The following is a 14,332-nucleotide window of genomic DNA, read 5'->3' as shown; positions in this document are numbered from 1 at the left end:
TAGAGAACATCCAGCAGCTTGAGGAGACATGGCAGCGTTTAGAGAACATCCAGCAGCTTGAGGAGACATGGCAGCGTTTAGAGAACATCCAGCAGCTTGAGGAGACATGGCAACGTTTAGAGAACATCCAGCAGCTTGAGGAGACATGGCAGCGCTTAGAGAACATCCAGCAGCTTGAGGAGACATGGCAGCGTTTAGAGAACATCCAGCAGCTTGAGGAGACATGGCAGCGTTTAGAGAACACTCAGCAGCTTGAGGAGACATGGCAGCGTTTAGAGAACACTCAGCAGCTTGAGGAGACATGGCAGCGTTTAGAGAACATCCAGCAGCTTGAGGAGACATGGCAGCGTTTAGAGAACATCCAGCAGCTTGAGGAGACATGGCAACGTTTAGAGAACATCCAGCAGCTTGAGGAGACATGGCAGCGTTTAGAGAACATCCAGCAGCTTGAGGAGACATGGCAGCGTTTAGAGAACATCCAGCAGCTTGAGGAGACATGGCAGCGTTTAGAGAACATCCAGCAGCTTGAGGAGACATGGCAGCGTTTAGAGAACACTCAGCAGCTTGAGGAGACATGGCAGCGTTTAGAGAACATCCAGCAGCTTGAGGAGACATGGCAGCGTTTAGAGAACACCCAGCAGCTTGAGGAGACATGGCAGCGTTTAGAGAACACCCAGCAGCTTGAGGAGACATGGCAGCGTTTAGAGAACACTCAGCAGCTTGAGGAGACATGGCAGCGTTTAGAGAACATCCAGCAGCTTGAGGAGACATGGCAGCGTTTAGAGAACATCCAGCAGCTTGAGGAGACATGGCAGCATTTAGAGAACATCCAGCAGCTTGAGGAGACATGGCAGCGTTTAGAGAACATCCAGCAGCTTGAGGAGACATGGCAGCGTTTAGAGAACACTCAGCAGCTTGAGGAGACATGGCAACGTTTAGAGAACATCCAGCAGCTTGAGGAGACATGGCAGCATTTAGAGAACATCCAGCAGCTTGAGGAGACATGGCAGCGTTTAGAGAACATCCAGAAGCTTGAGGAGACATGGCAGCGTTTAGAGAACATCCAGCAGCTTGAGGAGACATGGCAGCGTTTAGAGAACACCCAGCAGCTTGAGGAGACATGGCAGCGTTTAGAGAACATCCAGCAGCTTGAGGAGACATGGCAGCGTTTAGAGAACATCCAGCAGCTTGAGGAGACATGGCAGCGTTTAGAGAACATCCAGCAGCTTGAGGAGACATGGCAGCGTTTAGAGAACATCCAGCAGCTTGAGGAGACATGGCAGCGTTTAGAGAACACTCAGCAGCTTGAGGAGACATGGCAGCGTTTAGAGAACATCCAGCAGCTTGAGGAGACATGGCAGCGTTTAGAGAACACTCAGCAGCTTGAGGAGACATGGCAGCGTTTAGAGAACATCCAGAAGCTTGACGAGACATGGCAGCGTTTACTAAGAGCTGCAAATACAAAACGGCTAAAGACAGAGCAACTGAAGTCCTTCCCGTCTCCTTTGTTCTGCACTAAACTCCCCCACTGTCCTCCCGTCTGAATATTTTTCCTGTAAATCTTTTTTCCGTTGTTATTCTTTTCAAATAAAGGTTGTGTCTGGTTAGAATGGTCTAATAATACAACTCAAGAGACAAAGCTCCGAGCTGCAGCTTCAATGAAGATTTAGAAATAAATCTTCATTGAATCTCAATAAATCTGGTATTTCTATTCAATCCTTTCCTCATGTTCTCAAAATGAAAAGTTAGAATATTTTAAAGAGGCCCTATTCTGCTTTCTGTAGTGCATGTTAATGGTCTGCAGAGGCTAAAATCCCTACCTGCCTGAAACGCCTCAATTGGACTTTGTTTACTTCCTGACATCCCTATGAAACACTCGCTAGCGCTCCAACACATTGTACGTGATAGGTTAAGGGGCGGGACATCTCTAAACTGGTTGACCAATCACAACAGAGCCTGCCAGCTAACCAATCAGAGCACACTGGGCTCTGGTTTCAGACAGAGGGTGAAAAGAGTCCGTATTTAATCACATTGGTGCTTTGAGCTACATGCTAACCTCAGCATGCTAAAATGCGCACAATGACCGTGCTAACATGCTAATGATTAGCAGGTATAAAGTTGACCATGTTCACCATAGGTTTAGCGTGTTAGCATGCTAGCATTTGCTGATCAAAAATGATAAACACAGAGAACTGCAGGGATTTTGGTCATAGAAAAAAGTGTTGGATGCTTTCTTTCCTTCAATATAAATGTTTGGAAGGAGGGTCCTCTGGTGCAGCTAACCAAACTGCAGTGGGAATAGCATTTTTAAAGAATCCTGAAAATAAATCTGACTTATAGAGCAGTGTCTGACACCTACCTTCTCATATTGTTCTCTGCCGGAACACGACCTAGTAAGCTTCTGCTCTAAACCTATTTCTTACTATTTACTATTTATATTTCGTATAAAGAAAAAGCTAACCTTCTATTTGTGTTGTCTAGCCTCTACATTCGCCGTTACGAGCCCCACGGTGGAGGAGGGCCCCCTGGTGCAGCTCCACCACACAGCCCACCGGAGAGTGAAGCGCTGCTCCTGCGAGAACCAGAAAGACAAGGAGTGTATTTTCTTCTGCCACATCGGTATCGTGTGGGTCAACACGCCGGGGTGAGTGTTTTCACAGTAACGAGACTCTGCAGCTTAAAACAAACCCGAGATAAGAACGCCATCATCAATCCCAGGATTTCCCCGCCGCAGTTTCTGGGAGTCTTCTGAGGGAGGACAGAGAGCGTTCACTCCAACTAAGATACACTTTCACTGCGTGGAAACACAACCTGTCATCAGCCTTCTGGAGGATAGAAATACTGATATACTCCAATCATTTATCGATTATCTGGATATTAAAGTCACTCAATTTAACGCTGCTGATTTTTCCTTTTGCTTAAATCTAAAATAACACGTTAAGCATGAAAAATGTGTTACTTACGTCCAAAATGTCCCCTTAAAGCATGTTCTCGCTTAGTTTGGTGCCAATATATTAATTCAACAAATACTCCCCTTTCACTGAAATATCTACGTGGAACCTCCAACGATGAGAGGAGCCGAGGAAGAAGCCTTGTGTAGTAAAATATTGATACAACATGATTTGTAACGATAACGAGACCGATGTTGGTGCACCGAATGAAACCAAGAGTTAACTTGGACGTATTTTAACTGATGTACCTAACTTACCTTACATAAGAGACTTTTAAAAACCTAAAACCTTTTACTGAATAGCTTAGAAGTAGTTTGTGAATTACACCTTTGAAATATACAGGTAACTGGTACCATCAAACGCTCATGTATGTTGTTCTGAGACTTATTGGGAAACAAGCGTAGAAAGTAAACGAGGTCGACCAAACATACTGTACGTCAACATATTGGTTTTTGCCAATTGGCTTGAACAAAGTACAGAAAATCGCTCACAACGTGAGGAACTAAACTTGTAATAAGTTTCAGGAGCAAAAATAGGCTTGAATCAAACGAGCAAACGCTGAAGAGCAGAGCCCTGGCATGAGGACAAGACGAACTGACACTGAACGCTGGGAGACTGGGGAATTTAAACACTCAACAACAAGACACAGGTGAAAACAATCAGGGGCGGGGCTGACGCTGATGAGGGCGGGAGAACACATAAGGAAAGGGAGTCAAGGGAGCAGAGGCCTGTACTACGAAGTAGGATGTTCTCTTAGCGGCTAACTTCAGGGTAACTCTGGGTTTTCGGTCCTACGAAGCTGGTTCTCTTTTTAGCGGCTAGATCTCCATGGTAACTGATGCTGAGCGGCTAACCTGCTCCGGAGCAGGTTAGGTTGCAGGCTAAGAGATCAACTCAGTGAAAGCACCGCCTGCTGACCAATCAGAGCTCAGTGTGCGGAGTTTAAAGCGATCAAGTCATATTACAGGAGAAAGGAAATACAGAAAAGCTGCCGTTGCAGGAAAGACGGCCGGCAAAAATCAGCGAGTGTGTGAACGTGAACATGAATAGAATATCACCTCCATCTTCAGAGCAATCTGACTATTATAACATTAGCGTTAAGAAAGCTTACTGAAATATCTGCCACAACATCAGTAACCGGATCAGAGTCACATTAAGTACAGTCCATATCACTTCATAATGTATCATCTCCTGATCTGAGTCAGCTGAGCCGTATCTGGCCGTGCAACACTCACAGCGTCACAGACTGGATGCAGAAGCATTATTTGAAGCAACACATTAAGTTGAGGAAACACTGGAGTCAAATGTAATGAAAGTCAGATGGTGTCTTAGACGGGCAGTGATATCATAAAGCTGTTAATGTACGCATTCAAACTCTTGTTCTGTTCCCAGCTGTGTTCACCTTGCAGGTGCAGCTCTGTGGCTTTGATCCTGGATCAAGTGTTTAAGTCATGGATGTTTAAAGTTTAACTTCTTCATATGTCTAATATTATAGTTGACTTTTCATTCAGGAAGTATGACGCTGCGCTGTCAGTGCGCTTCTCCATGTCTGTGATTGGTCGAATGCTCCAGATACCACCCCTCTCATGTGAACACGCACCTAACTAGATAGGACACGGCTGGCTTGAGCGATCCACTTGATAACCCGCGTCGTACGACCGCTTAGCGAGAGCGCGTATGTTTTGGATTAGGCCAACCGGCTAACTCGAACATATCCAGGTTAGGTTGAACCAGCTTCGTAGTACAGGCCTCTGATGTGAGACGTGACAAAAACAAAACAGGAAGTGAAAAACAATACAAAATAAACATGAAACATGACTGATTAACAGATTTGGCGGTGCACAACATAAACATGTTGGTTTTTAACCAGTCATCCTGGTTTCCGGCATCAACATGTTGTTTTTGGCAGTAAACAATTACATTTTTTTCGGACATCAACATGTTGGTTTTTAACATGTTTACTCGTTATCTTAGGCGTCAACATGTTGTTTTGGCAGTAAACAAGCCTTTAAACCATGTAGCTAAAAGTCGTTTTATTGTTGTGTGACCGCTCAACATTTCTAGATGTTTATTCCCATTCAAACGTACAAATCTTAGCTGCTTTAATTAAAAATAACTTCTGATGTTCGGAATATATCAAGCTATAATCCTGAGTTTAATTAAATATATTTTGTCCCGCACGATGAAAGACTTTATAACCGACTAAAGATGAACTCACATTCCATATTAATCACAGGGACCACAGAATTCATCTCTGCCTCATTGCATCTGCACAGACATTTTATTAGTTTCATTTCCTTCTCCAGCTGCTTATATTTTTAGACTCTCTTCACAATTGGTAACAATTAACTTCATTTTAGTTCAGTATGCACAAGCAATGAGTGAGCCGTTACATGTGGAGCAGCTAATGAGAAGGAGCACCTTTCCTAACGAAGGGTAATTCCTGCCATGTTTCCTCTGCTGCTCTTAAATAGACTCTTTAACAGAAACCACAGAGAGCCTGAAATCAAGTCCTTACGTTCCCGTCAAACTCTTGGGTTGAAACGAGTTTTGTTGCAGATTATAAAGTAAAGATATAATGGTATATCTAGTATTTGTCATGTGGTGTAACAAATACAACTCTTAATAAAAAACAAAATGATTAAAATGCCTTTATTTCAGTTATACATTTGGATTGTTGTTGTTTCCAAAGTCTTGGAAGTTATTTGACTAACCTTTGTGAGATTTATGTTTGAATATCCAGTTTCTTTCTACCGACTAGTCACATTTGAAATGAGTTATCTTGAGAGGAAGAAGTGAAACCGACGTCCATTGAAGCTCTGGGTGAGATCGTTAGTCTAAAGTTAGCGTTGTGGTTGAAGGCAATCTTCCTGCCTTCACCATGAAGACGCTTTAAAGGCGCTGGCAGTTCCCACACTTCATCCAAACCACTAACGTCTGTGCAGGACTTCCTGCTAAACTCCTTTCTTTTACATATTGAATTATTTTTTATAGTGTATTTTTGTTTACAACACAGGAAGTGGATGTAGTCACCCATTGGTTTGTGGACACACAAAGCGGAGCTAAGTTGATGATAAGACTTCTTTAAGTTAATTATCTTTCGTAAAGTAAAAACAGACCGTGAAAGGAAACATTAAGTAGAGCAATCTAACAAAGCTAAGTGCAACTGAACGCTAAAGAAGACGGTTTAAGGCGGCCTTATTGTTGGAATTAGCTTTCATGAAGTTACATTTCACTGGAGACATTTTTTTATTGTTGTCAAATAAAAAAAATTACAATGCTGTGGAAGCAACCTGTCAATCACAGGTAGCCCCGCCCTAAAGTATACGCTGCTTTATCGTCTGTTTCACTCTAAATGTGAGCAAATGAACTTCATGCTGTGTTGAAGAAGACTGGAAGCTAGAGATTTAGATCATAAACTCATCAGGAAAATCTGAGGTAATAAAGAGAGAGAGAGAAGTAGGAACATTTCCTCATAGACTTCTATACAATCTGAGGTAATAAAGAGAGAGAGAGAAGTAGGAACATTTCCTCATAGACTTCTCTACAATCTGAGGTAATAAAGAGAGAGAGAAGTAGGAACATTTCCTCATAGACTTCTATACAATCTGAGGTAATAAAGAGAGAGAGAGAAGTAGGAACATTTCCTCATAGACTTCTCTACAATCTGAGGTAATAAAGAGAGAGAGAAGTAGGAACATTTCCTCATAGACTTCTCTACAATCTGAGGTAATAAAGAGAGAGAGAAGGAGGAACATTTCCTCATAGACTTCTCTACAATCTGAGGTAATAAAGAGAGAGAGAGAAGTAGGAACATTTCCTCATAGACTTCTCTACAATCTGAGGTAATAAAGAGAGAGAGAGAAGTAGGAACATTTCCTCATAGGCTTCTCTACAATCTGAGGTAATAAAGAGAGAGAGAAGGAGGAACATTTCCTCATAGGCTTCTATACAATCTGAAGTAATAAAGAGAGAGAGAAGGAGGAACATTTCCTCATAGACTTCTATACAATCTGAAGTAATAAAGAGAGAGAGAAGGAGGAACATTTCCTCATAGGACTTCTCTACAATCTGAGGTAATAAAGAGAGAGAGAAGTAGGAACATTTCCTCATAGACTTCTCTACAATCTGAGGTAATAAAGAGAGAGAGAGAAGTAGGAACATTTCCTCATAGACTTCTATACAATCTGAGGTAATAAAGAGAGAGAGAAGTAGGAACATTTCCTCATAGACTTCTCTACAATCTGAGGTAATAAAGAGAGAGAGAAGTAGGAACATTTCCTCATAGACTTCTATACAATCTGAGGTAATAAAGAGAGAGAGAAGTAGGAACATTTCCTCATAGACTTCTATACAATCTGAGGTAATAAAGAGAGAGAGAAGTAGGAACATTTCCTCATAGACTTCTCTACAATCTGAGGTAATAAAGAGAGAGAGAGAAGTAGGAACATTTCCTCATAGACTTCTATACAATCTGAGGTAATAAAGAGAGAGAGAAGTAGGAACATTTCCTCATAGACTTCTATACAATCTGAGGTAATAAAGAGAGAGAGAAGTAGGAACATTTCCTCATAGACTTCTATACAATCTGAGGTAATAAAGAGAGAGAGAGAAGTAGGAACATTTCCTCATAGACTTCTATACAATCTGAGGTAATAAAGAGAGAGAGAAGTAGGAACATTTCCTCATAGACTTCTCTACAATCTGAGGTAATAAAGAGAGAGAGAGAAGTAGGAACATTTCCTCATAGACTTCTATACAATCTGAGGTAATAAAGAGAGAGAGAAGTAGGAACATTTCCTCATAGACTTCTCTACAATCTGAGGTAATAAAGAGAGAGAGAAGTAGGAACATTTCCTCATAGACTTCTATACAATCTGAGGTAATAAAGAGAGAGAGAAGTAGGAACATTTCCTCATAGACTTCTATACAATCTGAGGTAATAAAGAGAGAGAGAAGTAGGAACATTTCCTCATAGACTTCTATACAATCTGAGGTAATAAAGAGAGAGAGAAGTAGGAACATTTCCTCATAGACTTCTCTACAATCTGAGGTAATAAAGAGAGAGAGAAGTAGGAACATTTCCTCATAGACTTCTATACAATCTGAGGTAATAAAGAGAGAGAGAAGTAGGAACATTTCCTCATAGACTTCTATACAATCTGAGGTAATAAAGAGAGAGAGAAGTAGGAACATTTCCTCATAGACTTCTCTACAATCTGAGGTAATAAAGAGAGAGAGAAGTAGGAACATTTCCTCATAGACTTCTCTACAATCTGAGGTAATAAAGAGAGAGAGAAGTAGGAACATTTCCTCATAGACTTCTATACAATCTGAGGTAATAAAGAGAGAGAGAAGTAGGAACATTTCCTCATAGACTTCTATACAATCTGAGGTAATAAAGAGAGAGAGAAGTAGGAACATTTCCTCATAGACTTCTCTACAATCTGAGGTAATAAAGAGAGAGAGAGAAGTAGGAACATTTCCTCATAGACTTCTCTACAATCTGAGGTAATAAAGAGAGAGAGAGAAGTAGGAACATTTCCTCATAGACTTCTATACAATCTGAGGTAATAAAGAGAGAGAGAAGTAGGAACATTTCCTCATAGACTTCTCTACAATCTGAGGTAATAAAGAGAGAGAGAGAAGTAGGAACATTTCCTCATAGACTTCTCTACAATCTGAGGTAATAAAGAGAGAGAGAGAAGTAGGAACATTTCCTCATAGACTTCTCTACAATCTGAGGTAATAAAGAGAGAGAGAAGTAGGAACATTTCCTCATAGACTTCTCTACAATCTGAGGTAATAAAGAGAGAGAGAGAAGTAGGAACATTTCCTCATAGACTTCTATACAATCTGAGGTAATAAAGAGAGAGAGAAGTAGGAACATTTCCTCATAGACTTCTCTACAATCTGAGGTAATAAGAGAGAGAGAGAAGTAGGAACATTTCCTCATAGACTTCTCTACAATCTGAGGTAATAAAGAGAGAGAGAAGTAGGAACATTTCCTCATAGACTTCTCTACAATCTGAGGTAATAAAGAGAGAGAGAAGTAGGAACATTTCCTCATAGACTTCTCTACAATCTGAGGTAATAAAGAGAGAGAGAAGTAGGAACATTTCCTCATAGACTTCTCTACAATCTGAGGTAATAAAGAGAGAGAGAAGTAGGAACATTTCCTCATAGACTTCTCTACAATCTGAGGTAATAAAGAGAGAGAGAAGTAGGAACATTTCCTCATAGACTTCTATACAATCTGAGGTAATAAAGAGAGAGAGAAGTAGGAACATTTCCTCATAGACTTCTATACAATCTGAGGTAATAAAGAGAGAGAGAAGTAGGAACATTTCCTCATAGACTTCTATACAATCTGAGGTAATAAAGAGAGAGAGAAGTAGGAACATTTCCTCATAGACTTCTCTACAATCTGAGGTAATAGAGAGAGAGAGAAGTAGGAACATTTCCTCATAGACTTCTATACAATCTGAGGTAATAAAGAGAGAGAGAAGTAGGAACATTTCCTCATAGACTTCTATACAATCTGAGGTAATAAAGAGAGAGAGAAGTAGGAACATTTCCTCATAGACTTCTCTACAATCTGAGGTAATAAGAGAGAGAGAGAAGTAGGAACATTTCCTCATAGACTTCTATACAATCTGAGGTAATAAAGAGAGAGAGAAGTAGGAACATTTCCTCATAGACTTCTCTACAATCTGAGGTAATAAAGAGAGAGAGAAGTAGGAACATTTCCTCATAGACTTCTATACAATCTGAGGTAATAAGAGAGAGAGAAGTAGGAACATTTCCTCATAGACTTCTCTACAATCTGAGGTAATAAAGAGAGAGAGAAGTAGGAACATTTCCTCATAGACTTCTCTACAATCTGAGGTAATAAAGAGAGAGAGAGAAGTAGGAACATTTCCTCATAGACTTCTATACAATCTGAGGTAATAAAGAGAGAGAGAAGTAGGAACATTTCCTCATAGACTTCTCTACAATCTGAGGTAATAGAGAGAGAGAGAAGTAGGAACATTTCCTCATAGACTTCTATACAATCTGAGGTAATAAAGAGAGAGAGAAGTAGGAACATTTCCTCATAGACATCTCTACAATCTGAGGTAACGCTTTTATCCAAAGCGACTTACAAAGACCAATCACAGGGACATTCTCCCTGGAGTAACTGAGGGCTAAGTGCCTTACTCTAGTGGTGGTGTTCCAGGCGGGACTTGAACTCACAACCTTCTGATCATCAGCCCACCTCACTATCCATTAGACCACCACTATCGAACATAGTGCTAACATCCAAACAGAAACGTTTCTCAGACCGTTACGAGGAACGGAAAACCATCTTGCGATGGACGACCGCACAGGAAGTCAGGAGATCTGTGTGAATAACTCTGACTAACTCTTAGTGTTCGAAACCGTGACATCTCGCAGGTCACCGAGCGTTTACATATCTGATATCAACGCCACTGGAGTTCAACAGTTGCAGGTCAACAGCTGGATTTGTTCCTCAGAAGGAGAAGCAGGGAGCTTGCTGACAGCCTCACTTAATTCATAACGCGGCGTGAAGCCAGCCGAGGAGTGAACCCCGACACGGAGGTTAACAAAAGAGCGGAGAGGAAATAAATAACCCTGCAGACAAAAGCTGCAGAGCGGGATGCATTCAATCATCCAGCAGTGGAAACAGATGTGAAGAGAGGACGAGACGCTCAGAATCACAACAAAGTAACCCATTGAAACCCCGAGATCTTCTTTGAACCGTTCCACGAAATAACGATGTAGTTTACCAGAGGCCTGTACTACGAAGCTGGTTCAACCTAACCTGGATATGTTTGAGTTAGCCGGTTGGCCTAATCCAAAACATACGCGCTCTCGCTAAGCGGTCCTACGACGCGGGTTATCAAGTGGATCGCTCAAGCCAGCCGTGTCCTATCTAGCTAGGTGTTCACATGAGAGGGGTGGTATCTGGAGCATTCGACCAATCACAGACATGGAGAAGCGCACTGACAGCGCAGCGTCACACTTCCTGAATGAAAAGTGAACTTTAATATTAGACGTATGAAGAAGTTAAAGTTTAAACATCCATGACTCAAACACTTGATCCAGGATCAAAGCCACAGAGCTGCACCTGCAAGGTGAACACAGCTGGGAACAGAACAAGTGTTTGAATGCGTACATTAACAGCTTTATGATATCACTGCCCGTCTAAGACACCATCTGACTTTCATTACATTTGACTCCAGTGTTTCCTCAACTTAATGTGCTGCTTAAAATAATCCTTCTGCATCCAGTCTGTGACGCTGTGAGTGTTGCACGGCCAGATACGGCTCAGCTGACTCAGATTTAAGCAATAGCTCACGACAGGCCGTGGTATATGCTCATTATATCACAGCTAAGGGGCGTGGTTCGGCCCGACGCGAAGCGGAGGGTCGACAACTGCAGGCAGTTTCCTTTTCAGCCCAACGGTATACTGTTTTTCTCAGACGCGGAGGGATACTGATTTGTTGTGAAAAGTAATTTACAATTCTAGCAATTTGATTGGTTCTTAGCCGTGATATACTGAGCGTATACCACGGCTAAGAACCAATCAAATTGCTTGATTTGACTTGTCCGTTTTATAAAAGGAGATATGTGATACATTATGAAGTGATATGGACTGTACTTAATGTGACTCTGATCCGGTTACTGATGTTGTGGCAGATATTTCAGTAAGCTTTCTTAACGCTAATGTTATAATAGTCAGATTGCTCTGAAGATGGAGGTGATATTCTATTCATGTTCACGTTCACACAGTCGCTGATTGTTGCCGGCCGTCTTTCCTGCGACGGCAGTTTTTCTGTATTTCCTTTCTCCTGTAATATGACTTGATCGCTTTAAACTCCGCACACTGAGCTCTGATTGGTCAGCAGGCAGTGCTTTCACTGAGTTGAGCTCTTAGTCTGCAACCTAACCTGGTCCGGAGCAGGTTAGCCGCTCAGCATCAGTTACCATGGAGATCTAGCCCGCTAAAAAGAGAACCAGCTTCGTAGGACCGGAAACCCAGAGTTACCCTGAAGTTAGCCGCTAAGAGAACATCCTACTTCGTAGTACAGACCTCTGGAAACCGAGACACATGCATATATTTATACACAGACTGCAGGATGTCGTATTCTTGTGTTGTGCCCTGAAGGCAGCATCCCCCTGGTCCAATGGGATGTTTCCATTGGGTTAATGCAGAAAATAATCTCATGCATGATCCTTACACTTTAACACATTTTACCATGCACATTGTGGATATTATTATTATTGTTGTTGTTATTATTCTTGTTGTTGTTGTTATCTTATGGTTAACACTGGACACTTCCTGTCTGCAGCCGTGTGGTTCCGTACGGGTTCGGTTCTGTCCGGCTGAGGAGAGATCTGAGCCGCTGCCTCTGCACACACACACAGGACCAGGAGTGTGTGAGCTTCTGCACCGTACACACAGAGTGAGGACACACACACACACACACACACACACATACTTTAAGTGTAAAGCTTTTCCGAAAAAAACACTTCCCTTAAAAAAAAAAAGGCATTATATTTGCTAATTATTTCGATGAAACAATTTTTTGCTCAAGAAATTATTATGTTTTTTGTTTGAAATATTAAAACTTTTCTTTAAAAATATTCAGATTTTTTTTTTCTTTTATTATGACTTGAAATATTTTCTACAGTTTCTCTAAATTGTTGAACTAAAGTCACTTTTTGCTGTTAAAATTACATTTTTCTTTCCAAATATCAGAATTTTTTTTTTTCAACAACATTTTTTATATTTTATAATATATTTTTCCTCCAGATTTTTTTGTCCTTGAAATATAATTATTTTTTTATTCATTAATTTGTTTAAAAAAATTCATATTACAACTTCTTTTTTCCATTAATTATGAATATTTTCCAGGAAATATTAAATTCTCTATGAAATATTGACCTTTTTTTTTTCCTCAAATGTTACGACTTTTTTTCAACTATTAGTGCAGTTTTTACTTCAAATATTAAATATTGTTTTATTAGGTGATATTAATAACTCTGTTTCCTCAGAGGAGAACACGCTGCATTGAAGACGGACCAACGGAGACACAGAGGTGCATTCTGGGAAAAAAGGAGCCGACAGCACTGAAGCATCAGACCTGAGCGACCGAAATATCTGTTTGTACAGTGTGTGTGTGTGTGTGTGTGTGTGTGTGTGTGTGTGTGTGTGTGTGTGGATGTGTGTGTGTGTGTGTGTGTGTGTGGATGTGTGTGTGTGTGTGTGTTGTTTCTATGTAAATGAATTATTAATATCTCTGATGATCTGTAGCACTGAGCGGGGGGGGGGGGCAGACATTTACAACTCTATTAATGATGGTTTAAAGTGTCTGTTTGAATCCTCACATCTGTTGTTGTTTACAGGCCTGTTTTTATTGATTTCACTGTTTTAAATGTAGCTTTATGATCCCAGATTAGAGGGGTATAGACCATACAGAAAACCATCAGAGCCAAAGAGAGAGTTGTTTGAGACCTGGACTCTGAGAGTGTGTGCCACAAACACATTCTGAAGAATACATAATAAAGCAGGATAACTATCTCTGTTGTTGGAAACGTACCTAAAATGTTTCTTATGTTAACAATGTGGTCACATGACTCCTGATGTCACTGCAGGTCTGAATTCCCTATGAAAGGAATCTTTATCAAGTTACACCTGTATTATTAAACTATATCTACTGTATGGATATTAATCTGACTTTAGTGTAAAGCCTCACTTCTTCAGACACCTATTTTAAAGTTTCTCTCACACGCACACACACACACACACACACACACACACATACCATGTATACATCACTTCAGGGGACATTACATTGACTTACATGCATTTCCTGGAGATTTATCCTAACCTTAACCAACACATGCCTAACCCTAACCCTTAACCTAACCAAGTCTTCACCCTAAAATGAATGATTCCCCTTATGGGGACCTCCATTTTGTCCCCATAAGGGAGGCGAGTCCCCACACGTGACTGTGTAAACAGATTTAGGTCCCCACAAGGATAGTAATGCTAGGCCACACACACACACACACACTCTCACACACACACACACACACACACCCACACACACACACACACACAGAAGACACAATGAACTTTGACAAAAAGCTTTTTATCTGAAGTGTTCCCTCACATCATCACACACAGCATTAATTAAAGGTTTATATTATTCCATCATATAATGAGTTATTGGTATATAAATGTCGCTGCGTTGTGAAGCAGAACGCTTGCTTTTATTTCTCTGTAAAAAAGCTTTTTGTACGATTTGCTCGGAGCATTTAAAACGTAAAGCTTCATCTATGTTGATTATTTGATATTTATTTTGTTTTTG

The 14,332-nt window shown here is 40.8% G+C and overlaps 1 protein-coding gene across 1 annotated transcript in view; it reads left to right on the top strand.

The window, feature by feature from the left end:
* The window catches only part of LOC117548907 (endothelin-2-like), a 35,435-nt gene extending 22,286 nt beyond the window's left edge, over nt 1–13,149 (top strand). Inside the window, exons 2-4 of the mRNA XM_034220434.1 lie at nt 2,482–2,644; nt 12,308–12,421; nt 13,014–13,149. Of these exons, the coding sequence (XP_034076325.1) occupies nt 2,482–2,644; nt 12,308–12,421; nt 13,014–13,092 (356 nt within the window). The 3' untranslated portion in view covers nt 13,093–13,149. The remainder of the gene's footprint in view (nt 1–2,481; nt 2,645–12,307; nt 12,422–13,013) is intronic.
* Nucleotides 13,150–14,332: the final 1,183 nt, after the last annotated feature.

The sequence above is a fragment of the Gymnodraco acuticeps genome, unplaced genomic scaffold (genome assembly GCF_902827175.1).
Source record: "Gymnodraco acuticeps unplaced genomic scaffold, fGymAcu1.1, whole genome shotgun sequence".
In the NCBI taxonomy this organism is placed as follows: domain Eukaryota; kingdom Metazoa; phylum Chordata; class Actinopteri; order Perciformes; family Bathydraconidae; genus Gymnodraco; species Gymnodraco acuticeps.
Note: the sequence above shows the minus strand (reverse complement) of the source record. Positions and strands in the feature narration are given on the sequence as shown.